The sequence below is a fragment of the Pan paniscus genome, chromosome 4 (assembly GCF_029289425.2).
Source record: "Pan paniscus chromosome 4, NHGRI_mPanPan1-v2.0_pri, whole genome shotgun sequence".
Classification (NCBI taxonomy): Eukaryota; Metazoa; Chordata; class Mammalia; order Primates; family Hominidae; genus Pan; species Pan paniscus.
This window is the reverse complement of record NC_073253.2, coordinates 171,923,708-171,948,912: the sequence shown is the minus strand read 5'-3', so window position 1 is coordinate 171,948,912 and position 25,205 is coordinate 171,923,708. Positions and strand designations below refer to the sequence as shown.

Below are 25,205 nucleotides of genomic sequence, written 5' to 3'. Positions count from 1 at the left end.
CCAAAACCAGCATCCCCAGCAGTGAGAAAAGACTGTTTGCTTCCAATTTCTCCTCCTCCTGACCCCAATTTCCCTCGGGTCATTGGCTTATCAGAAAGGGAGAGAGAGGCCGGCAGCCAATGTGTTTCCATTGTTAACAGCGAAATTCAATTAGGGCTGCATTGCGGGAAGAGCGGCCGCCCAGCTGAGCCGGCAGGCTGGGAGGCTGTTTCCCTCTTAATTTCTCTAACATGACTTTCTCCGACTGCTTCCCAGACCCCTCCTCACAAGCCTCTGGGCTCTCACACTGGGTGTCCAGATTTTTCTATCACTTTGTCCCTGTCGCCGGCCAGCTATCATAGGAGATGGCAGGGCTGTCACCTCTGGTGAGATCATGGTAGCTGGGCCGCTTCCCTCCGTTCTGGGCACCACCTGCCCCGTTCTCTAAGACACCCAATGTGGACACTCTCAGGGGGTGGGGTGGGCAGGCTGAGAACGAGGGGGTGGCTCACAGGGTCCTTGTATAGGAGAGGGGCCTTGGGCACCAGCTATCTTTCAATATGACTTAGGGCATCTGATAAGGAGATCTGGGGAGGGGCCCTCCACTCCCTTCATCCTCTCTGCCTTGGGGGTTAGGGGTGGGAGACCTCCAGAACATTCTGAACTGGGTACTTTTTCTCCCTTGGGTGGACAAGTCTGTTAATGGTTCCTCCATCCCCCGTGGTGCTGTGGGGAGCCCGGCCCTCCTTCAGGAGCCTCACCCATGGCCCAGGCGGCTCAGCTTGGGAGAACAGCACTACCTTTAAGTGCTTCCTTTTCTTCTCCCTTTGTCTTCCCTTCCCTTCTGCCCTGCCACCTCCTCTCCTCCCTCTCACTTGCATGAGTGAGGGCCAAGTGTGTCCTCAATGTGCCAGCTCCACGCAGTGCCTTGGTGAGGGGTGCCCTTCAGCCCCACAAGATCCTGGAGGCAGTGCCTGAGGCGGGGGCTGCAGACCCGGCCCTACCCCATCTTTGATGTGAGGGGCTGTGCGCTCTCCTCTTGTGGATCATCAGGCAGCCTGGTTCCTGGGAGCAGTGTCTGGGTACAGCTATGTCTGTACCTGCCCATAAGTGTGAGCAGGTGCCAGCCCTGGGGAGGGACCCCGGGCCAGTGGGCCTGGGCGGGTGTGTGTGAACCTGGGCTGCCCAGGGTTTCTAGCTGGGGCTCTGAGGCCAAGCTGGCACTTCGGTTCTCACCTTCTCAGCAATCTGCTTCTAAACAATCTAATAACCAATCAGTTTGTTTAACACAAAATAAGTTATACTCCCAGACCGGACTCCAGTGCTTGGTTTTGCAAATTTCAGGCTTCTTTTTTAGTGTCAGCAGATTTGGGTTCCAGCACTTCAGGCCTTGGTCCCTGCCCCCTGGCCTTCTGGGTGAGGAATGAGGGCAAACGAGAGGGAAGTAGGTGCTCTCCTGGGTGTCCATCCGGCCACCTCCAGCCCCACACACGAATGAGTGGGCTGCAGAGCTGGGTGGGCCTCCGACCCCTGCCATACCTGTCTGACCACAGAACGTTTCTGGTTTGGGGTCTTTGGTCTTTGGCGGCATGGCGCCACTGCTGTGGTATCTGTCGTGGGTAAAGAAAGCCTTTTTCTTCACCTCAAAGCACTCGATGGCTTTGGGTTGAGAAATCGATGAGATCAATGAACATTCAGATGTTCCGGCCATGGGAGGCTGGAGTCGGATGCTCGGGGCAGAAGAGGACCCTGGCGGTTACGGGTGGGACGTGTCCCAAGCTCTGCTTCTCTGCCTGGCAGGAAGAGAACAGGGCCACAGGAGCCGGCTGGGGAGTGTGGGCCAGGGGCTCCCGGTGTGTGTGCCGGCCCGGGCCTGCGACTGCTCATTCAGGCAAGGGCCTGGGTTCCTGCCAATCCATGGATCTGAGCCCTCATAATGGCAGGGGTGTTTCAGACAGAGGGGTGTGCGGGGGAGCCAGGAAGGGGGTGCTGGGAGCAGCAGGGGGCTGGACTGGAGCTTCCAGGCTGCAGGAGAGCAGCTCTCTGGCTGTGCTTTCCCTGGGGGACCTGCCACAGCAGTGGGAGAACTTATGCTGAAGGGGCGCTGGGCCCCGGGTGTGGGGTGGGGACAAAGGAAAGGCCCCGTGCTGGGTCCTGACTGGGCATGTGAGATTTCATGGCTTCCCCCGACCAATCTGCAAGGGGCAGGATGGAGGGGGCGTCTCCTCACCCCCATTTTACAGATGAAGAAACTGAGCCCAGGGAGGGGAGGGACTTGCCTGCGGTTCTCCTGCAGACCCTCCCAGCAAGACAAGGTGGGCCCTGCTGCTGGGCAGGGAGGCCTCTGGCACCTCCGCTGGGGCCGGGAGAGGCTCTGGTCCTGGGAGGTGTTGGTGCCCAGGGTTCTGTTGGGCTACATTGGCCGCCAACCCTCTCTATCTCCCTCTGAGGGTAGGAGGTAGAGCTGGATCACTGCCCTGAGAGCATAACTCCTAGTACCTAACCCAAGGCATGGCACAGAGCAGGTGCTCAGCGAACACCTGAAGACCGCAGGTGAGAAGCTGCAGTCAGGCCAGGGCACTGAGACGACACTTGGGGGAGGGAGGCAGTCCCTGCTGACCCTCACGGAGGGGTGGTGTGTGACTGCTGCAGACAAGAAGGGCTGGTTGGAGCCCCGGCAGGGCTCTGGATGAGTAAGAGCCAAGGCCTCAGTCTCAACCGTAAAATGACAAGCTGGTTCTGGGGCTAAATGGCACTGCCTAAATCCAGGGCTCTTCAGCTCACCTCAGATCACTGCCAGAGCTTCCAAACCGTTCTCCCTGGCAGGGGCCTTGCCCTCCTCCAGTCTCCCTGTGCCCAGCACGGTCTTCCTACAGTGCAAGTGCGACCGCAGCCCACTCTGGTGTCTCAGCCTCCAGGGGCCCCTTAGCGCAGTCTCCTGGCCACTGCTGCCTGCCCCGGGGTTCGCTCTCGCTCCATACCCGAGCCACCCAAGGCTGTTCTGCGCCTCTGCACCTTCCATTCTACAGGCCTGGGAGATGCCCTTTCCAGGTAGTTTTGAGACCTGAGCTTGGATGTTCCTCCTCCGCTGGGAATCCTTCCTGGGCCACCTCTCTAGGCCCCAGGTCCCCGGCCTGCCCTTGGCATCAGTGGGAGTCCTGGGTGACACCTGCTTGTCCCAGCTGCACTGTGGCTTGAGCCTCACGGCAATGGCCTGTGTGTCCCACACGGGCTGTGCCTCAACAGGGTATGTGTGCTGTGTCTCAGGATGGCTGAGGCCTTGGTGGGAGGGGGCTCAGGACCACCCCTGAGGTGTCATTATGCGTGGGGTGCTCCACAAAGCACCAAGGGAGAGGAAACTGAAACAGGCTGTAATGAGTGAGGAGGAGGAGGAGGAGGAGGAAAGGTAGGAGAGGAGTGGGGGAGGGGAGGAGGAGGGGGAGGAGGAGGGGGAGGAGGAGGGGGAGGAGGAGGGGGAGGAGGAGGGGGAGGAGGAGGGGGAGGAGGAGGAGGGGGAGGAGGGGAAGGAGGGAAGAAGGGGGTAAAGAAGGAGGAGGGGAGGGGGAGGAGGGGAGGGAGGAGGAGAGGGAGGGGGAAAAGGGGGAGGAGGGGGAGGAGGAGAAGCTGTTGTTTGCTCCTGCCTCTCTCTCTGCCAGTCCTTTCTGGGGGAGTTGCGGAACCCAGACAAGGGCTGTCTGCCCACGTCCCCAGTGCCACTTAAGGCCAGGGCTGGGGGTGGGGAATGTGGTGTCTCATGGAAGAGGTGCTTCCTGGGTCTGCTCGCTGCCCCTAGAACCTCTCTCCCTGTGCCCCCAGCTGAGTCTGGCTGGCCCCCTCTGCTCAGTGTCTCCAGACCTGCCGCTTCCATCAGCCCCAACTCTGGCCCCTGAATCACATATAGCTCTGGTCATGTCGCTCTGCAGCTTGAGATCCCCTAAGACAGTGGCATCAGTTTGGTCCCCTGCACACCCTCACCCTCACTGCTGACCCCACCACCGGCATGCCGGCGTCTGCCTCCAGGCTTTCCTGGGCTGTGTCCCCTGCCTGGGATGCACTTCCCCCTTCCTCACTCCCTAACCGGTTCTTATGCCTCTCTCAGTTAACACATCACCTCACCTGAGGGGCCTCTCTCCCTGCTGAGAGGTCACCCCGCTGTCTGCCTCTCTGTGGGAACTTGGGCTCCGAGGGTGGCGGGCTGTCCCCAGCACGGGAGTGGGTGCTCACAGGTGTGAGTGAATGCCTGACTGATCGAATGAACCGACGCACAAAGAAAACAATCACTGAATGTGAGGTCTGGGAGCTCCTTGGTCATCAGGGACCCCCTCTCTCCCCCTCCTTCTCCCCAAACTGCTGAGGGTTGTGGCCTCTGGGGAAGGCCTCCGGGGTCCCAGGTGGGGAATCCTGGGGGCAGCTGCAGGCTCCTCTGGGGGGGCCGAAACTCGCCTCCCCCGGATTGGCCCTGCCTGGCGCCCCGTGCGGCTCACCGCTGCTCCCGTCTGTGCTGCGCTCGATCACGTGGTCCACCTGGCGCACCCACTCCCCGTTGCACTTGAAGAAGATCTGCGTGGCGGGCACGGCCTTGCACACCAGCAGCACTGGCTTGTTCTTGACGATGTACACATCCTCGGGCTCCACCAGGAAGTGGGGAAGCAGGTCCGGGATGGCACCAGGCACTGGGTTGGCCACGGTGGCACTCTGCTGGGCACCTGTGGCAGGGCAGAGGGGGAAGGTGAGCCAGGGGCCAGACTGGGCAGGGTAGAGGCAGCGGCTCAGCAAACGATCCCACCGTGGGTTGGGGCAGATGGGAGGAGAGTGAGTCCAGGCTCTGCCATGTCCCAGCTGGGCAATCTCAGGCCAATGACCATCCCCCACCCGGGCCTCCATGTCCTCCTCTGTACAAGCAGGGAAGGAGCAGCCCATGCCATCCTGAAGACCGTGGTGAGGTGAAATGAGACCTGGGCGGAGTCCCAGCACCGAGGTGGCCTGGCGACTGCCTTCCTAGAAGTCCAGGGATCTGGCCAGGCAGGCCCCTGCCCGGGAGGTCCAGGGCAAGGCTGGCCAAGGTGAGAAGGTCCCTGGCCAGGCAGGTGAGCTGCCTGGGGCGAGGGAGGGAGCAGCCCTGGCCAGTGGCCGCCTCTGGGGCCCTGCTTCCTGGTTGGCCCCATCCCTGGCCCTGCACACAGTAGGTGCTCAGAAATAACATGCGGGGTGGGCACGGGCAAGGCGAGAGCCGGGAGTCTGTCTGGGAATCTGAGGTACCTGGGCCACCTCCTTCAAGGAGACCTGAATATGTGGGTTTCCTTCTAATTTTAACTGAAAACCACAACCATCCCACAAGTCATTTGTTGCTAATTACACAGGTAATTGGCTTGGAGGCACTGGCAGAGGTAAAACCCCCAGAGTAGTCTGATCCCTGCCCAACCAGCAGGTCCCCTGAGAGGATGGGGTGGGGGTCACCCTCAGATCCCACAACCCCCAGCTGCCCTTTGAACAGGCCCTCAGCCAGCCTGGCCTCCCCTGGGGCTGCAGTGATCCCCCCACCAATGCGCACTCACAATCGCAGCCCCTGGGCATAGAGGGAAACCCTGGGTTTCCAGACCATCTATTCTGCTCATCTGAGTGGTGACCTTGGGGAGCGAGTGGCTTGCTCTCTGTGAGATGGAGATGACAGCTGCCTGTGGGGGAGTCCGCAGGCCCCTCACATGGTTGGCCTCTGGGCTCCTCCACCCTCCCCACGGGTGATCCAAAACCCACCCAGGGCTTCAGACTGGGAGGCCTGGGCCCACCCTACCCACCGAGGGGCACATACGCCTGGCCCACTGCCCCTTTCGCTCCTGCTTGCGCAGGGACCCTCTCCCCAGGGTGGGAGTCCGCCCTTCACCAGGACCCTGGTTTCACGGCGGGAGGTGTGTGCACCGGCTCCTGCAGGCGCCCTGGAGGGCAGGCTCGGACCGAGGGTTCAGGGGCCTCTGCAACTTCAGGCAGGTCCACCCCATCCTGAACCTGTTTCCTCACCTGCAAAATGGGGCGTGGTGCCCAGTTCTTAAGGCTGTTGTGAGGATGAAATGAAACAGGCGTGAGGCACTCAGCACAGTGCTCAGGGAGCGTAGGCTGCCGTTGGTACCCCCGCGGTTCTGCGTGTTCCACAGCAAAGGGCTGCACCCCCTCAGCTCGGTCATCCTCACAGCAATCTCATAGGGGGTGAGAGTCAACAAGCAAACTGAGGCACAGAGCTGGCAGGTGCCTTAGGGATGGCAGAGGGAGGCTGGCTGAGCTGAGGGGTGCAACAGCTGTGTCTTTGTGAGCTCAGGGGCAGATGGGTGTGGAGGGCATTTGGGACATAGCCGGACAGTTTGTCCGCTGCTGGGTCGCCGGCCCTCCCTGGGCGCCTGCCCCTCCTCTCACTCTCTGGCCTCCCTGCCTGCCTCCTGCCCACCTGCCAGACTCCGGCCTCTCCCCAGCTTGGCTTTTTCCCTTGTGTGCCCTCCCACTGGCAACTGCCCCCCGCATGTTCCACAGCTCTGCTATGGACACCAAGCCCGCATTCATAAGCGGGGTCACACTTGCAGTTCACATGTCGCGAAAATGAAGGTCATCAGACCTAGACCCACCCCGCCCTGAACCACCTCTGCTGGGGTCTGTCGTAGGCTCGGGAAGTGGCGGAATGCAGGCGACGTGGCGGGGGTGGGACCGAGACACCTTATAGACGGGGAACCTGAGGCCCGAGGGGGTCCCTTACCCCAGAGCCTTCAGCTGAGACACTGGGCTCATCAAGTGTGCAGTCACCTGTGTGCTCGCCGTGGTCACTTGGCAGCCACCAGCCAGCCCTGACCCAGACGTGGGACCCAGGGGTGGGCTCAGGGAGAGCAGTGCTGAATTGGGCTCCCACATGGTCCTCCCACGGTCTGCAGAATGAATGGAAGGAGGTGGTCTTGGGAGGCTGGGGAGTGTGAACCCTGGAGTGGGGGTGTGGGATGGGTGCTGCTGGCCCGAGGGCCGCTCTAGACATGCACCCAGGCAAGCCGCAGCATTTGGGAGGACCCTAGGCCGTGCAGAGGACAGGCCAAGCTGGATGCCAGAGCAAGCCCTGCAGGTGTTGGGGAGCAGGCAGGTGTCACCAAGACCCCCCAGTGGCAGGTTCCGGGCCCACCTCTGCCACATCCCTTAACAGGTAGACAACGCGCTGGCCTGTGCCTGCCTCTTGGCGGGGGAGCTGGGTGGGCAGGGGTCCCTGGCTGGGCGTGTGGGGGCAGGGAGGGGGTGTGCGGCCCTCCAGCCTCCCTATCGATCAGCACGCCAAGCACTGCTCGCGTCAGCCGCCTGGTGAACCCAGCACAATCCCTCATGTCTGCATTTAACTGCTAATGAAAAATAAATGTACTGTGACCAATAAGGGGCATAGCTCACTTCTCCAGGGCCTCTGTCACGCCGCACTGGCCCCGGGGGGCATTTATCCGGTGGACCCAGGGGGCACCCTCCAGGCTGCAGCTATGACCTCTAGCAAGGGCATTCTAGCAGCTATGTCCTCTAGCAAGGGCATTCTAGCAGCTATGCCCTCTAGCAAGGGCATTCTAGCAGCTATGCGCTCTAGCAAGGGCACGGGTGGGGTAAATTAAGGTGCCACTGGACGTCCTCTGGGGGCTACAGGAATCTTCCTGGGCAGTCAGGGCTGGCTTTCTCTGCCTCTGGCCCCCGAGCTCACTGTGTGACTTCTATCCTTGCCATCAGTACCTGAGATCTGTCTGTCCCCCCTCGGTGTCCCGGTCAGGGCTCTCACGTGAATGAAGGCACAGCCGAGCCTCTCGCCTCCCCCACTGCACAGCCCAGGCTACTAGCATGAGCTTCCTTTCTTTCTTTCCTTCCCTCCCTCCCTCCCTCCCTCCCTGCCTGCTTTCTCTTCCTTCCTTCCTTCCTTCCTTCCTTCTCTCTCTCTCTTTCTTTCTTTCGCTTTCCATGTACTTGTCCATCAAAGACAACGCCAGGTAGTGCATGCTCAGTCCAAAGGACCTAGGATCCTTTCAACAGGGCCTGAGAGCCGGCTAGTTTGCCGTAGTCCCCACCACTCCCTGTTGCCTCACCCTGGGTCTGTTTCTCCCATTTCCATTGTTCATCTGGCTCCCATAGGTGTTTCAGAATAGGACCAAGTGCCTTTGACTGATATCACTGAGCCTTACGTTCTGGCCCCAGTCAGTGCTCCAGCCCTTTTCTGCAGAGACACCCATGGATCCCTCCGAGGCAGGAGCTTCCCACCTCCAGGTCTCTGCCTGAAACTCCCTTCCTTCCTCTTTGTCCAGTGCTTTCCTACCTTCTCTCCAGGGCTCAGCTCCAATGTCACCTCCTCTGGAAAGAGGGTTCCCCTACCTCAACTCTCCTGGGAAACCACACATGCCGTCTCACCCTCTCTGCATCTAGGGCCTGTCCTCGCTGGTGCTGGAGCTGTTGTCACAGGAGAAGCAGGCAGGAGGCTTTGTCCCCACCCCCAGACTGTGCATCCTCGGTCCGTGCCGTGCAGCACAAGGCTGCTTAATGCGGGCGTTAGCAACTGGGGCCTCGGGGTGGGGTGCCTACCGCTGCTGCCTCTGGGGCCACTGACGGACGGGCGTGTGAGAACACTGCCAGGGTGGACACACCTTGGTTGCAGTGGCTCGTGGGCCTGCAGGACAGCAGGCACGTATGGGCCCACCAGCTTCATGGGCCCTGCCACTTCCCAAACCCCACTCATCCCTAGTTTCCCAGAGCCTCCTTCCGCCATGTCACAGCTTTCCCACTGGCAAGGGACGTGACCTGGCCTGGCTGCCCGCTTGGAATTAAGTTAGAAGACCTCATTCACTGACTAGCAGATTCCTGACGGGCGCTTGGTCACCAGGAACTACAGGACTTGGTCAGACAGGGCTGGGTGGATGACTCAAGCCCTGAAGTGGGAACCCCATTTGCAGTGAGCCCCAGAGCCCGCTGGCTGGCCCTGCCTCTCTCAGGAGAGAACTGGCTGCCCACGTCAGCTGGAGCTGGTGCCCCTGCTCGGCAAGGGTGGGAGCAGCAAACTGGGCAACCCCCAAACCACACATCTTCTCAGGAATAGCAAGGAGGAGGGGCAAGGCGTGTGTGTGTGTGCGCATGTGTGTGTGGCATGCATGTGTGTGTGTGTGTGTGTGTGTAGGGAGGCTGGGGGCCAACGGGGGTGGCAGCTACAGAAAGGAGGGGAAGCAGATGAGGCCCCGGGGCCGGTGGCAAGGGGAGGCAAGAGACCCCTGGGCAAGGAGCCTTGGACTGAACTGAGCCTGGGACGGATGCCACCTTCTTCCAAGACATGAAACGTATCCATTCAACAAATACTTATTGAGTGCCTGCTGTGTGCCAGGAACTGTTCCGGGCACCGGGATCCAGCGCAAGCAAGACAACACAGCCCCCGTCTCTGAAGCTTGCTTTCAAGTTGGGGAAACAAAGCAAAACAAAACCCAAGTGCAGCAGAGAAGGTAGAAGGGGCGGACTAAGTGCAGCAGAGAAGGTAGAAGGGGCAGACTTTCAGAAAGGGGCGGGTGAGAGGGCTCTCGAGGGAGCGGGGCTCAGGCAGGTGCCATCTGAGCAGCGCCCTGAATGCCAAGGCCAGGCTGCAGAGTGTGCTTGGAAAAGGGAACAGGGGAGGCCCTAAGGCAGGAGGCAGCTGGGCTTGTTTGAGGACAGCAGGGAGGCCAGTGTGGCCTGGGCAGAGTGAGTGAGGGCGAGACGTGTTCGGTCAGACAGGAAGCAGGGGCTGGACCCCAGGGGCCTTTACAGTCGAGTCAGGAGTTGGGATTTCATTGCCAGGGCCACAGGAAGCCTTGGGGGTCGTGTGCAGGGGTGTGGTGTGCTCTCCCTGCGTGAGGAGTGGGAGGGGAGGGGTGGCACTGGGCAGAGGGGAGGTGGGGAGGCTGCTGTGGGCATCCAGTGGTGTGGACTGTGGTGGACCTGCTCCACCTGGTCCACCAGGGAAATGTCAGCAAAGTTGTCGCCTCCTCCTGGAGGCCTTTCTGGATCCACACTTTTTGTCACTCAAAGCACCTGCTCCATCCCCTGAGCCTCCATCTGGGTTAATGCCACTTCAGGACCAGGGTGAGTTTGTACGCCACTTCCCTTGTTAGACCATAAACTCCCTGGGGGCAGGAGCCCAGGTCTCACCAGGATGCTGATGGAGTGTTTGTTGCGTGACTGAATGACCACCGCTTTTTCCCTCTAGAATTTCAGATCTGCCCAGGGTGGCCCCTTCACTCCTGGTCTGTGGAGAGACCCAGAGAGAGGGCAGAGCAGCCCACAGGCGGAGTGGCGGGCAGGAGAAGCCCCTGGCTCCAGGCTGCCCCCAGCCACCCGCTGGCACATGCTGCTCTTGTAGGCTCAGCCCCTTTCCTCACCTGCAGTCTGGGAGATAAGACTCGCCCGGAACTCTGAGGCCCAAGGTGGGTGTGAAAGTGCTTTCAAATGTTTTATTTTTAAAAGCACCAGAAAATATGAGGTGTGATTAATCAAGCTATTAATGAACCCATATATACTGAGCAAGGCCTCCGTCCCTGGGGGCAGGGGAGGGGTGGGGACAGGGCGTCACTCGGCCTCACTCAGCTGGGAGAGGTGGGTGCTGCTTCCCCAGGGCGGCTGCCGCCATTCCTTCCATCCTCCCAGCGGCCTGGTGGTGGGTGCCGTCCGCCCTGCAGACCACATGGCGCGGTTGAGGAACACAGCGAGGGGCCAGGGTGGCAGCCCCTTCCTCTGCTTCCCTGAGAGCTGTTCTGGATGTGAAACGGGGTGGAGGAGGAGGCTGGGGCACAGCAGCCAGCATTGCACCCCTGAGCCCTGGATGCTGGTGCCCAGCAGGCCTTGGGGAGCCCCTGGGCAGCCCCCCCATGGAGGTTTGCCCCCCCTAGGTCCACCAGGGCCTGGGGTCCCCGCTCTACAGGTGCTCGGATGTCCGGGCATGGGGAGTGCCACAGGATGACGTGCCACTTGTGCCTCTGGCTGGCATTTGAGGCCCTGCTGGCCTCGCCTCTAGGGATCCCTCCACACCCGGCGGCGTCTTCGCCATGTGCAATTCTCAGGGGTTCTGCGCGTTCTGTCCCAGGTTCTGCCTCCCTCTCACTTTCTGGCTGACGGTTCCTGGTTTTCTTTAAAGAATGCCTTCCCCTCAACTCCTCCCACCATGCAGGCCACGTGGTCCAGGGGCTGACCCTATCTCTGGACCCAGAGGTGGGCACACTCCCCCTCTCCCATCCCCACCAGTGGTTCCCAGAAGGACTTGCAGGCCGCCCCGTCCAATAGACAGGATTCCAGCATCTTGGTCGGGTTTTTGGGAAGGGAGACCCTCTCTCTGTGCTGAGCTTGGAGCCGTGGGCATGGAGCCCTGGAGTTGCCGGGGGCCCTCACAGGGAAGGGCCAGTCCTGCAGGCGTTGTAGGCCTTCGTAAGGCCGAGGGTAAAGGTAGGCTATTCACAGGTCTGAAGCAAGAGCTTGAAGAGTGGAGACAACCAGTGCAAGGGAGAGGCCAGCTCCTCCTGCCAGCATCAGAGGCCTGGGGTCCCATGGACCTGGAGGCACAGCTAGCTCTGGATTCCCAGAGCATGAGCCAGTACATTCCTTTTTTTGGCTGAAGCTAGTTGGAGTCAGGATCTTTCCATCTCATTGGTCCACCTGCCCATCTGCTGTCCGCCTGGGTGACCACTACTCATTCTTCAAGGTCTGCTCAAACACCCCCTCCTCCAGGAAGCCTGCCCTGACCCCAGTCTGAGCTCCCACAGTCCCTGACTGAAGTCACCCCAGTGCCTTGAATATCATATTGTCACCATTTATGCATGTGTCTTCCCATATAAATTGTCAGGGCCTTGAGGGCAGGGACCACCCATCCCCACAGCCTGGCCAGGGCCTGACATACAGCCAGAGAGTTTTTGTGGAATGAATGTGGAACATCATTCCCAGCAATGGGACAAGAGCCCAGGAACGAAGGGCTAGAAGTGGAGGAGGGAAACTCAAATCTGGCCGGGAGCCAGCTCTGCTTACCTTCCAATCAACCAATGAACCCCTCAGTTCAATGGGAAGGGAACCAGGTTCTTCAAATGCCAGTGCTGGACCCTGGGGAAGCAGAGGGGTCAGGGAGCCAGGGGGCACAGTGGCAGGGGGCAGGGGGAGCAGGAGCCCAGTGTGGCTCAGCCGGGCTTGCAGACACGCAGGGGAGTGGGGCTGAGCACTCCCTGCCACCTGCATCCCTGCGGCCTGAGATGGCGGCATGAGTTATTACTTTTTAAACATACACAGTTCTGTGAAGAGGGAGCTTCACTAGGGGGCTCTGATAAGCAGGGACACGTTCCGCACTTGCTGTTAGAGAGACAGAGAGAGACAGAGACAGGGACAGAGACAGCACCTGTGGTGAGGAGGGCAAGGTGGGGAGTGGCAGGTCCCATGACCTGGGTTTCAATCTCTACCGGAGACTACAGATCTGGGTGGCACAGTAAGAGCCATGAGAGTCCAGGTGGCAACTCAGGTATGAACCTGCCTGGAGGTAACAACGGGGTGCCATGCAGCCAGCAGCAAGCTGGGGTGCACGCCTCTGAATTCTTTCAAAGCCAAAACATAAAAAACCTCTGTACAGCCTGCCAGCTGCTTCCCTGGCCTTATTTGACCCCACTGCAGCCCCTTGTGCGAACCGCCTATTTCTAGAGCCTCATTGTTCTCATTTGTGAAACGGGCAAATAGCGGATGAGGTTTGTCGGGAGTGCAGTCCACCCCAGGACTTGCTTCTCTTCTTCCCCTTCCCGTCCCCTTGGTCCATCCCTCTGTCCATCCTCTGTCGCCCTAGCAGTCACCCCCAATAGCACAGGACTCCCTGGAGGGCAGGGACAGGTCTGAGCCCAGAGTCCCAGGGCCCATGCCCAGTGTGTGGTGAATGCACGAAGGTGGGGAGAGGGCAGTGTCTCCTGTCTAGGAGCGTGCCGGATGTGGAGGTGACTGGATGGGGGTGACAGTCCCTCTCAGTGCTCCTCGGAAGGGAGGGCTGCTCCCCCGACCTACGCTCACACACAGGCAAGCATGGCACTCTGGTTTCCATAGTAACGTGTGCATGAAGGTGTCACTGAAGCAGCAGCCACCTCCCCGAGATCGGAGGAAAGTCACCCTCTTCCCCAGTGGGCTCCAGGGGCCTGGTCACAAGGACGGACACAGGAGTCACGAGGAGGACATGCAGACAGGCTGAACCACAAAGAACAAAGGGGCAGGGCGGGGGCGGCACCGCTCCCATCTCAGAGGATGACTACTCTGGGCAGGGGCACCGCTGGTCCCTTGCCCGCCAGCCCCTGCAGACCAGGCCTGTCCTCCGCCCCGGCCACTGCTCACAGGCTCCTTCTTCCTGCCTCTGGTTGTACAGACAAGGAATGTGAGGCTCAGGCCTTTCCTAAGGTGGTACAACCCACCAAGGACTTTAGCCAAATGGCCAGGGCCAGGCGTGGGGCAGGGCTCCTGTATCTGTTCTCAAATGCTCTGCACTCACCCCACCGCAGGGCCTTTGCACTTGTCGTGCCCGCACACGCTGCCTCCGATCTTCCCACAGCTGCCTGCTCTAACCCCTCCCATCTCTGCTCCCGCGGAGTCACTGTCACCGAGGACCTGGCCTGTGTGAAGGAGCTCTTCCTCTCCCTCCCCTTTCCCAGTCTGTTTTCCTCCTCACGCCTGCCACCACCTGAGGTCATCTTGTTTGTGTACTTGGTTACTCTTCCCTAAAACATGTCACAACAGCAGGACCACATCTGTCTTGCCACCGGTCCCAGCACCAGGCACAGGGCCTAGCACTGGGCAGGAGCTGAGCCAAGACGTCCCAAACGCAGAGTGAACTGGCTTGGGCCTTCCCACACTTAGTGTGACACTGTTGCCATCGCTAAGTACCTGAACCCACCGCAAAGGGAACTCAGAAACTCCCGGGGGGAGTGCTGTGATGGGGGGACGGGTTCCTATGGCCCCACCCAAGGGCCCCTTCCTGCTGAGGGGCCTCGCCTCAGGCCAGAGAAATAGTTAATAAAGCTGAGGTCTAAATAAGCATTTGATTAACAAACGATAAAATAGCTATTGTGTCCCTGAATTAAGCTGTAATTGTGGCTGATAATTGGCTGGTTAGAACTTAATAAGCTGCAATTAAATAGAATGGAATCCAGGGTAATTATGTGGTCACACGGCCCAGGGAAAACTGGGGAAGGAAGGCGCTTTCCTGCCTTGGGATCCTTGGCCGGCGCCTGTGCTTTGGTAGCTGTAGTGTGTGTGTGTGTGCTTCTGTGTGTGGGGTGTGTATGTGTTTCTGTGTGTGTTTCTGTGTGTGGTGTGTGTGTATTTCTGTGTGTGATATGTGTGTGTTTCTGTGTGGTGTATGTGGTGTTTCTGTGTGGTGTCTGTGTGTTTCTGTGTGTGGTGTGTGTGTATTTCTGTGTGTGATATGTGTGTGTTTCTGTGTGGTGTATGTGGTGTTTCTGTGTGGTGTCTGTGTGTTTCTGTGTGTGTGGTGTGTGTGAGTGTGTGTGAGCCTCCCTCACCTCTCACCTGGCAGAGGCAGGTGGCCGGCCCAGCTGCCTCACAAGCAGTAGGGGCGGTAGGCAGGCTCTGAGCCCTGCCAAGGCCTGTGGCAGCCCCGGCTGAGAGAGACATAAAGAATTCCTGGCACAGCTCCCCGAAAGGCGAGAGGCCAAGGGAGGGTAGCCGGCAGGGCGCTGGGAACACGACAGAGGCAGGCAGGTGGGTAGGGTCCTTCTGTCTTCCTAATGAGGAAATGAGTTCAGAGATGGGAAGGACTAGCTCAAGCACACACAGCGACCATGGCAGAGCCGGGGCAGATCACCCGACTGCCCACGGACGGAGGTAACTCTACTTAGAGTAGCTCTGGGGGCACCCTCCCCATTTCCATCCGGGTCCTTCCCCAGGCACACGTACCGTAAGGCCGAGTAAGGACAGTGCACCTGTTCCACAGTTGCCCCTCAAGACAGGCCAGCTGGAAAGTCAGGAGCTGCCCCAACTAGGAGTGCCACCCTGCAGCCCCTCCTGACAGTACATTCCTCCCCTGCCTCCTGCCCCCATGCTCCCCTCTCCTCTCCGGGGGCCACCCGAGGGGGGTGCACAGAGCTCCCTCAGAGGCTGCAGCCCGCCATGGCCAGCCCCGCCCCCAGCCCAGGTGTGGCCCCAGCGCGGGGATGATGAACAGCGCGGCCTACACCATTTATGGCCCCATCAGCATTTTTACAATGCTGCTGGCAATTAATTTAATTAAAGACCCTGTCCCAGATATGGCAGCATTTCATATCTCACTGGTTTAACGTGTGCCCCGCCAGAGCTGGGGCCGGGGTGGTCCAGGAGTGGCAGCAGCTCAGGTTGTGCAAGGTGGGGACCAGAGCCCAGAGGCACTTGGGAGGTTACACAGTCGCCTGCCCTTGGCTGGTGGGAGACACTGCCCACAACCACAGCCGTCACGGCACCCACACAGTCACAGCAACGACAGCCATGGTGAACTTGACAGGATGTTATTTAACCCTCACAACAATTCTAAGAGGCAAGGAACTAATTTGAATTACCAATGAAGAAACTGAGGCATGGAGAGGCACAGTAAGTCGAGAGCGATGGGTTCCTGCCCAGGCAGGCTGGCTACGGTGCCCCGGGCTCTCAACCAGGAGCATGCATCTGGCAACATGTCCTGGCACCGTGCTAGGCACCGGCCAACACAGCCCAAGAGGGACCCACGTCCATGCCCCCATGGGGTGGCCCAGGGACCCCAGCCCCACTGGGAAGTCCTGGGAGCACTGGGAAGTCCTGGGAGCACAGCCTCCAGAATCATGCCTGCTGTAGCCCGGTCCATTAGCATTTGTGGGCACATACACCACTGCCCACACTAGGATGGTGACTGAGGCCACAGGCCGCCAGCCAATCTTTGATTCCCATTCTCAGCAGATGAGCCCGCTTGGACCCCTCCTCATACAATGGCCCACAGGAAAACCCAGTAACCTAGGGACAAACCCAGCTCCCACTCATGGGTCCCACCAGCCCAGGGCGACAGCAGAGGCCAGCACATGCAGCCACTCCTTGAAGCTGCAAACGGCTTCCCGGGCTCGGCTCTCCTGAGGCCCCGCTTCTGTGGCCCCCATCAGCTCCTGCCCCGGGGTCCCTAGCCAGGCTCCCCGCCCACCCTTGCTGCCTGCGCCATCCCGACTCTCCTTCTGCCTCTTGCAGTCAGCAGGGCCCCCACCTCCCAGGAAGCCTCCCTCCTTTCCTCCCTCGTGGCCACCTAACTCATCCAGCCTCCACCCCTGGCCCCACCACCCAAAGTGTGCCTTCCCTTGGCTACCTCCTAGCTCAGTGCCGTCCTCAACCTCGCTATTTCTAGAAAGAGAATCCGATCTCACACTTCAAACCCCTGCAATGGTTCCCACACAACTAACACAGCAGTCCCATCCCTGGTCACCAACCCATACCCTGCAGCCAGCTCAGCCAGGTGCGTGTATTAAAGTTAGGGCTCACACCCCGACTTCCTCCTAAACCTGCAGGGCACCCCACCTACTACCAATGCACTCAGCCCTGTTCATTCAAAATTAAAGATGTTGCCTCCTCTGGGCTGGTGTGGCGGGGACTGGGGGACGTGGGGCTGCACGGCTTGCTCCTCGGCCTCCCATGATCCTGCTGATGCAGGGCTGGCTGTGCAGGCACCTGCCTCCACTGTCAGCCTGTGCACCCTCCAGTGCACACAGCAGGTGGGAGCCAACTCTTCTCAGCAGTGTCCAGCTCAGGGGCTGGCAAGTCGGCGGCCAGTGATGGTGGCAGAGTTGAAATGTCTCCTCAACTTGCCACAAGCTCCAAGAGTGGGCAGTAGGGTGTCATCTCTGTCCCTGCTGGCAACTGGCCCAGGGTATGTACTTGCTGGGGGCTGGGGCACAGCCCTCAGTTGGGCATCAGGAGGTTGAGTCCCCAGCCCCCACTCTGCCTCCACCTGGCCATGTGGCCTTGGGCAAGCCACTTCCCTCTCTGGACCTCAGGAGATGTAGGACTGAGTGAGAGTTGGCAAGTTCAGTGCCTTCAGGGGCTGGGTGGGGCTGGGAAAAGTGGACAGTGACAGTGTCCATCCAAGGGGGCAGGCCAGATAAGAGGTGCACCATTTTTTAAATTTTTTGAGACGCAGTTGCCCAGGCTGGAGAGCAATGGCGTGATCTTGGCTCACTGCAACCTCCCCTTCCCCGGTTGAAGGGATTTTCCTGCCTCAGCCTCCCAAGTAGCTGGGATTATGGGTGCATGCCACAACGCCCAGGTAATTTTTGTATTTTTAGTAGAGACGGGGTTTCACCATGTTGGCCAGGCTGGTCTTGAACTCCTGACCTCAGGTGATCCACCCGCCTTGGCCTCCCAAAGTGCTGGGATTACAGGCGTGAGCCACTGCGCCCAGCCTGCACTGATTTTTTTTCCCCAAGGGAAGCTGGAAATCTATTTTTATGTGAAACCTCCCATTTAAAAATGTTGACAACTAATTTAAACACTTTAAACACTCCGTGGGCCAAACAAGTCGGTAGGGCAAAGCCAGACTGGGCAGTGTCCAAGGCCTCTTCCGACTTTACCAGTCAGGGTCACAGCAAGGCAAGGGAACCGCCGCTGCCGCCACACTCCAGCCCTGTCCCTGCTGTGCCCTCCCAGTCTCTGCCCCACTCTTCCTGCCCTTGCCAGCACCCCCTCATTCCTGGGAACCCTCCTCATCAGAGCCCCCAAAAGAAGGCCCCTGGGCCTGGACAGAGGCGGAGGGGTCGGCTGTCCATTGCCCCAGGTACCTGGGCGGGTAGCAGGATGTACCTGTCAGCACCAGGTGTCCTCTCAGCTGAGGCCTGAGGGCACTGTCCCTTCAGAGGCTGAGAGAGGAGAAGCTGCAATCCTGAGACGCGCAGGGCCCAGGCCGCGGCTGCCCATCTTGTGTGCCCATGGTCTGAGCCTCAGCTCCTGCCCCTGGGTGAGGAGGCTGCAACCAGCGGCACAGGCGGGTCCAGGTGGGGGACTCCAGAGAGGGGACCCCTGAGACACCAGCCTTCCTATTCCAAATTTGGGCGGGAAGGAGCCTGGGCCCTGCTGCCACCTTCCATCTGGGAATAGGGTGTCTGGCCGCTCCCATCACACCCCTGATGAGACAGGAATGAGCCCTCACCCTGTTTTAATTACCCACTGTCCAAATAATTACCAGCTTGTTTACTTAATGACAGCCATACTTTTTTCTCCTGGTATTGATTTCATGTTTTCCTCATTTGTTCATTATCTTTCCTGCCCCTTTAATGGGCTTTAGGGTCTTGGAGGAACATGGAGGAAAGAGAGGGGTGGCCTCAGTGTCACTATGCAGCCTCAGATGAGCCGCTGCCCTGTCTGGGCCCTGAGTCCCAGGGCCTCAGATCCCTGCACACCCTCTTGTGCTTTGGGGTAGCAGGGGAGAGAGAAGCTGGGGTACCCCCTCCCCAAGGGTCCCTAAAGGATGTCAGACCAGGCTGAGGGGCGGAGGGATCTGGGTGCGGGGGGCGGTGGGGGGGTGGTGCTAACGTGGAAATGAGGCGGGGAGAGGTGCTCTAGGAAAGCAGCCTGGAGGAGGCCGCAGCGTGGGGGCTGCTCGTCAGCTGGTCAGTAGGGGCCTGGAGGGGCTGCTGGATGCCTCCTCTTCCTCCTGCCCCCCAGGTCTGGTGTGGGAAGGCAGCAGGAGCCTCCGCCCTCAAGAAGCCCAGCCCTTCCCTGGGCCTGACCTCCATCCTGGGCCTCCGCCTCACCTGCCTGCTGTTACCATGGAAACGCAGGCGCTGCTTCCATGTCATCTGGGCTGTGGAAGGGCAGGCCCATTTCTCTGGTTTTGGCGGGGGAGGGTAAAGAGGAAGGGGGACATGGGGGGAGGGGAGGGCCAGGGGCCTCTTTGGGTGAAGATTTAGAGTCTCCTGAAGGGGTCATTAGCTCTTAATAAATCACTAATAATTGCATGAATATTTAAATCTTAATAAAAAAATACTGTGGGTCCCCCCGAGTCTCTCTGTGTGGGTATTTATGGCTATCGGGCTGGAATATGTAAAAGTTGGGATCGGTCTGATTGAACTGCTGTTATCGCTGCAGCTAAACGGGTAATTGGGAGTCAGAGACGCTATCAGTGGATATAAATTATATACAGCAAACCAAGGGCATTAACTGAGGGTTTATTATCAATTATCTCTGCGCTTGTTCCCCTTAAAACGAACTTTAAGTATATTAATGAGAAAATTTACAGGTCTTAATGAATTGAGGAAAGCCAGAGGATGCTGAGGGCCCCCCCACCTCGGCAGCCTGTTCCCAGGAGGCGTCCCCATAGAAGGGAGGCCCTGGAGGGAGGGTGGGGTCAGCCAGCCGGACCACATGCGTGTGCACAACGCCAAGCCCGGCTCTCCCATCAGTCCCTGAGGCCAGCCCTGTCTCTCTCCCAAATGCCCATCCCAGAGTCACGCGCTGGATGGGAATGGGGCATTTTCATCCAAGCATCCTTTCATCAGTGAAGACCACCAGGGCCTGGCTCCAGCCGTCGGGCATGGAGAATCAGCCGGTGCCCGACTTCAACGAACGGGGGTGAGGCAGACCTTCATCTGCCCCCAGGCGAGAGCGGGGCACCCATCGGAGTGGCACAAATGGAATGAGAGGGGGATGGGAGGGCGGCACGGGGCTGTGCTGCTCTCTCCTAGGCTTGACGGGGGCGCTCCCTGTGGAAGCTCTGGGAGGGCAGAGCACGTGCGCGGCTCTGCGTCCATCCTGTTCCCAAGCACGTCCGCCCCTGCTGAGATGTGCTCCAGCCTCTCGGAGCAGCCCACAGGCCGACTGGCTTCAAGGTCGGCATGACCTCCTTCTGGGCCAATTCACCACCCAGCAGCCCCAGCTCCCTCCGGGCCTCGGCGCCAGGACTGTGGCTGCTCTCCCTGCTGTCCTCAGCCTCTCCCACCACCGGCTGTGGACCAGGTCCTGGGCAGCAGCTTAGATTCACCAAGCAGGTCGAAACCAGGCCTGGCCCCTCTCTAGAGCCCGCCCACTTGTGGGAGGCAGACACTGGTGAGATCATCCAAGTGGTAAGTCCAAGGTTACCGCCCAAAGTCAGAGTTCAGTCAGACAAGGGCTGGTGGCATGAGCACATAACTGGGGGGCCCGATCTGGGGCATCCAGGAGGGCTTCCTGGAGGAGATGTCACCAAGCTGTATAAGATGCCTCAATAGCCCAGGGGTCTCCAAGGATGCTCACCTGTCCCCCATCATGGACAAGAAAACCATTCATTAAACTCCTTTGCTGTCTTGTCCCTGCTGATCTGGGTCCCTTTTCTCTTTCCCCCTCCCTACTCAGCTCCCCCGACCCACCTTAATCCCATTCCTGGCTCCACCTCCTACAACCTGGCTTCCACCTCTGCCTAGCCATTTGCCAAAAGACCCCTCTGTCTCTGGTTCCAATGCTCCTTTTGGCTCAGCCTCCAGGGCTCCTCCCTCCTCTGTGCTCTGTTCTGCTCTCCCATCTCTCCTGGAGAGTGCCAGGCTCCAGTGAGGACCTCAGGGCAGAAAGTGCCCCCATCCTCATCAGGACCTTCAGGCTTGCCACTGCAGAACATTTCGCCTCAGCCATCCTATGTGGCTACCCCAGATGACCAGCTCCCTGTGCAAACAGCATGGCCACCAACCTGGCCAGAAACCTGCTGAATATGGGCCTTCCACCTCCTTTTCTCCTGTCACTTCAGATGCCACAGGCCACTGTCCCTTTCACTCACCATGCAGCACCCAGCCCTTTGTTGGCTCTCCCGGTGCTCTGCTCAGTCCTGCTTCAGGGGCTTTGCATCTACTGTTCCCTCTGCCCAGAATGCTGTTCCCTCTGATGCCATAGCACACTCCTCATCGCCTGAATCTCAGCTCATGGCACCTCCCCGAGGAGGCCCTCTCTGTCTCCCCATCTAAATAGTGCCCTGTTGCACTGTAGTGCCTAGTGACCCTGGTGGGTGCCCTTCTGGACTTGTCTCTTTGTTGTCCATCTGCCTGGAACTACAGGGGAAGCTCCAGGAGCAGAGGGGCTGTCTGTTTCATCCACCTGGACCAGGGCCTGGCTCACCGCAGTACAGATTTCAGAATGGGGGAATGCAGACATTTCTGGAAGGCTTGCTCTGTGCCGGGCCCCAAGCCCTGGGCTGCAGAGGGTCTGTGGGGCACTCATCGTCCAGCAGGGGAAGCCAGCAAGCACAGGTGCAGTGCATACGCCCTGCCTTAGGGCCTCAGGGAACGGGCAGGGGCCAAGAGGAGGTGGGTAGGGAAGGTCATTCCAGGCCGATGAACAGCATAAGCAAAGCATATGAGGCAGGACCTATCTGGTGGCAGCACGGGCTGGATTAGACAGGCTTTGGATCCGTGCCAGGACACTGAGCGTGGGGAAGCAGGAGCGGCAGAAGACTTGAGCAGGGACGAGGGGATCAGAGAGCTCTGGAGCGAGGGCTCTGTCGTGGGGCTGGTGGAGGCTATCATCACAGGAGGACAGGGAGCTGCCTGACCTGGAACAGGCTGCTGGAGAGGGGGAACGGCTATGAAAAACATCCCCGGGGCAGGGCATGGAGGGTGACTCTCCTGGCGGGGAGGGAGGCAGGGCGGGAGCAGAAGATGCCTCTGTCATTTCCTGCCTGGTTGCGTGAGTAGATGGCGGTGCAGCCAGGCAGAAATAACTGGAGAAACCTTGGCCTACTGCTCACTCTCAGGGGAGGGCAAGACCACCGCCCTCTGATAAGGTGGGGCTTTTCCGGCAAGCTGCGAGCCACCAACCCACCCTGCTGCAGACCCAAGTGTGGAACTGCTGCTGTCTGTCGTGAGCACTGGGCAGGGAGTCTGTGGCTGGCACCGAGGATCGACTTCCACGATCCACTGCAAGCAGTGCTGGAGGGTGGAGAGGGGTCTCGGGGTGAGTGATTGGGCCATAGCCCTGCTGAGTCCTCTGTTCCAACTGGAACAATAGGAGGCTGTGAACTGTGGTCCACAGACCCCTGGGTGTGATGTAGGAGGTTTAAGGCAGCATTTAAAGACTAGGAAGTTGCACAGAAACAATGGTTTCCCACCTCCTGTTGAAGAATTGGAAGCCAGGGTCACACCAGCCCATGCTCCTCCAAGCCACGGTGGGCTGTGAATTTCGGTGTGGCACAGTGCGGCTAAGTCCCCATCGGACCTTCCCTCACCAACCTGCTGTATGCAGTGGGCGCCCACGGCCAGCTCATATCATCCCGTGTCCCTTCTCGCTCAGCTGGGACACCGTGGGTGGACATAAACTTCCCCTGGCCTCTCCTTCCCTGGCACAGGGAAGGCCCAGGAGAACAGAGTGAGGCTGGGCCCTGCACAGATCTGGGCCCACCTCCACCCTGGGACTCCAGCGATGGGGCTTCCTTAGCTGTGCTACACCCACCAAGAGAACCCTAGTGGCCCACGGGATACCAGGACCAAGTGTTCTCTCCAGCTCTGTCCTGAGGATCAGGCAAGGCCTGGGGCCTCTGATCTGTCCCCTGAGACGCTACAATCAGCATGGACCTGAGTTTAGTCACAGCTTTTATTCAAAAAGCCCCGTTTGCTGAACTCTCTCCAGCCCTCCACTCGTTTCCATGTCTCAGGGCCCCTCCTCCTCCTCCCCCTCCCCTGCCTCCTGTCTCTGTAAATAATCCTCTCCTCTGTGCCTATAATTAGCCCCAAGTAGAATAATTCATAACAAACTTTATTTCTTGTGGCATCTTTCTTGCTAACGTGTCGCTGAGCGCCTCACACGATCAGCGGGAGGAAAGCAGACTCCAGGGAGCAGCTGAGAGCCCTCCCCACGCGCCGCACGTCTGTCAGGACTCCAGGGGCCAGGGGCCAGGGCTGGGCAAGACGGCCCATCACACACCACGGCCGGGCCCAGCTGCCGAGTGGGAGGAGAGGCGCCCTCCTCGGCCAGCCTGAGCAGGGGGGCTCGAGGGCGCAGCCCGGTGGGTCAGGGATGCAAACAAGCGACCCATCCAGAGAATTTTCCGTGGATAATAATGGTCACACTAATAATAATAAGAGCAGCGAGCACTTCCATACTTACTACACCCCTGGCTCTGCTTTTCAAAAATCTGGGTTTTTCTTAAAGCATAAAATAATGTTTATCCCCATTAAATCTACAGCCTGATGAATTTGGACAAATGTATCCACCACCAGCATCAAGATACAGAATAGCTTCATCCCCTAAAGTTCCCGCCAGCCCCTTTGCGTCAATCCCTTCTCCCAACCCCCTTCTGCTTTCTGTCACTGGCGTTTTGCCATTTCTAGAATGTTACCGCAATGGGATCATGCAGAATGGAGTCCTTCGTGTCTGGCTTCTTTAGCGGTACACAGTACTTTAGAGTCCCTCTGAGTGGCCTGAACCCACGGCAGCGTCCTTCCCCTGCTGGGCAGTGCCCCACCGTGTGGACGCACCACAGCGTCTGTCCCCTCACCTGGGCTGTTTCCACATTTTGATGATTTTCTTTTCTTTTTTTCTTTCTTTCTTTCTTTTTTTTTTTGAGACAGAGTTTCACTCTTACCGCCCAGGCTGGAGTGCAATGGCGTGATCTCGGCTCACTGCAACCACTGCCTCCTGGGTTCAAGTGATTCTCCTGCCTCAGCCTCCTGAGTAGCTGGGATTACAGGCACCCGTCACCACACCTGGCTAATTTTTGTATTTTTAGTAGAGACAGGGTTTGCCATGTTGGCCAGGCTTGTCTCAAACTCCTGACCCCAGGTGATCCACCCACCTCGGCCTCCCAAAGTGTTGGGATTACAGGTGTGAGCCACAGTGCCTAGCCCTTTTTGTAAAAAAAAAAAAATTATTTTTCCATAAGTGATTGGGGAACAGGTGGTATTCGGTTACGTAAGTTCTTTAGAGGTGATCTGTGAGATTTTACTGCACCCATCACCCAAGCAGTATACACTATACCCTATTTGTAGTCTTTTATCCCTCACCCCTTCCCATTCTTCTCCACAAGTCCCCAAAGTCCATTGTATCATTCTGATGCCTTTGCATCCTCATAGCTTAGCTCCCACATATCAGTGAGGACATACAATGTTTGATTTTCCATTCCTGAGTTACTTCACTTAGAGTAATAGTCTCCAGTCTCATCCAGGTCACTGCAAATGCTGTTAATTCATTCCTTTTTGTGGCTGAGTAGTATTCCATCATATATATATATCACAGTTTCTCCATTTGTTGATTGACGGGCATTTGAGTTGGTTCCACGATTGTGCAATTGTGAATTGTGCTGCTATAAACATGTGTGTGCAAGCATCTTTTCTGTATAATAACTCCTTTTCCTCTGGAAGAATCCCAGTAGTGGCATTCCTGGGTTAAAGGGTAGCTCTTTAAGGAATCTCCACACTGTCTTCCATAGTGGCTGTACTAGTTTACATTCCCACCAGCAGTGTGGAAGTGTTCCCTGATCACCACATCCATGCCAACATCTACTGTTTTTTGATTTTGTTTTGTTTTGAGACGGAGTCTCGCTCTATCATCCAGGCTGGAGTGCAGTGGTGCGATCTTGGCTCACTGCAAACTCCGCCTCCCGGGTTCACGCCATTCTCCTGCCTCAGCCTCCCGAGTAGCTGGGACTACAGGCACCCGCCACCGCGCCCGGCTAATTTTTTGTATTTTTAGTAGAAACGGGGTTTCACCATGTTAGCCAGGATGGTCTCGATCTCCTGACCTCGTGATCCGCCCGCCTCGGCCTCCCAAAGTGCTGGGATTACAGGCGTGAGCCACCGCACCCGGCCTTGATTTTTTGATTATGGCCATTCTTGCAAGAGTAAGGTGGTATCGCATTGTGGTTTTGACTTGCATTTCCCTGATCATTAGTGATGTCGAGCATTTTTTCATGATTGTTGGCCATTTGTATACCTTCTTTTCAGAAGTGAGATTTTGATGATTTTCAGTAAATCTGCTAAGAGCTTTCACAGACAGGTCTTTGGTGGACATATATCTTTACTTCTCTTGGGAGTGGGACTTCTCTAGAGAGAGGGATTGCTGGGGCGTATGGTAAGCACATGTTTAATTTGATAGGAACTTCTATCTTTGTGGTTTGTGCTATGTACATTTATAGAGAACTTCTCATTTCATCCTCACAGCAACGTTACGAATTAGGTGCTACCAAGATTCCCATTTTACAGGTGACAAACTGAGGCTCAGAGACGTTCAATCAATAACATGCCCACAGCCACACTGCTGCA

At 58.3% G+C, this 25,205-nt stretch overlaps 1 protein-coding gene across 4 annotated transcripts in view; it reads right to left on the bottom strand.

Annotated features, from left to right (window-relative positions):
- UNC5A (unc-5 netrin receptor A) overlaps window positions 1-25,205 on the bottom strand; it is a 71,361-nt gene that overhangs the window by 15,284 nt on the left and 30,872 nt on the right. For all 4 annotated transcript variants that reach the window (XM_034961039.3, XM_034961040.3, XM_034961041.3 and 1 more), the window contains exon 2: window positions 4,464-4,685. In XM_034961039.3, coding sequence (XP_034816930.1) covers window positions 4,464-4,685 — 222 coding nt within the window. The remainder of the gene's footprint in view (window positions 1-4,463; window positions 4,686-25,205) is intronic.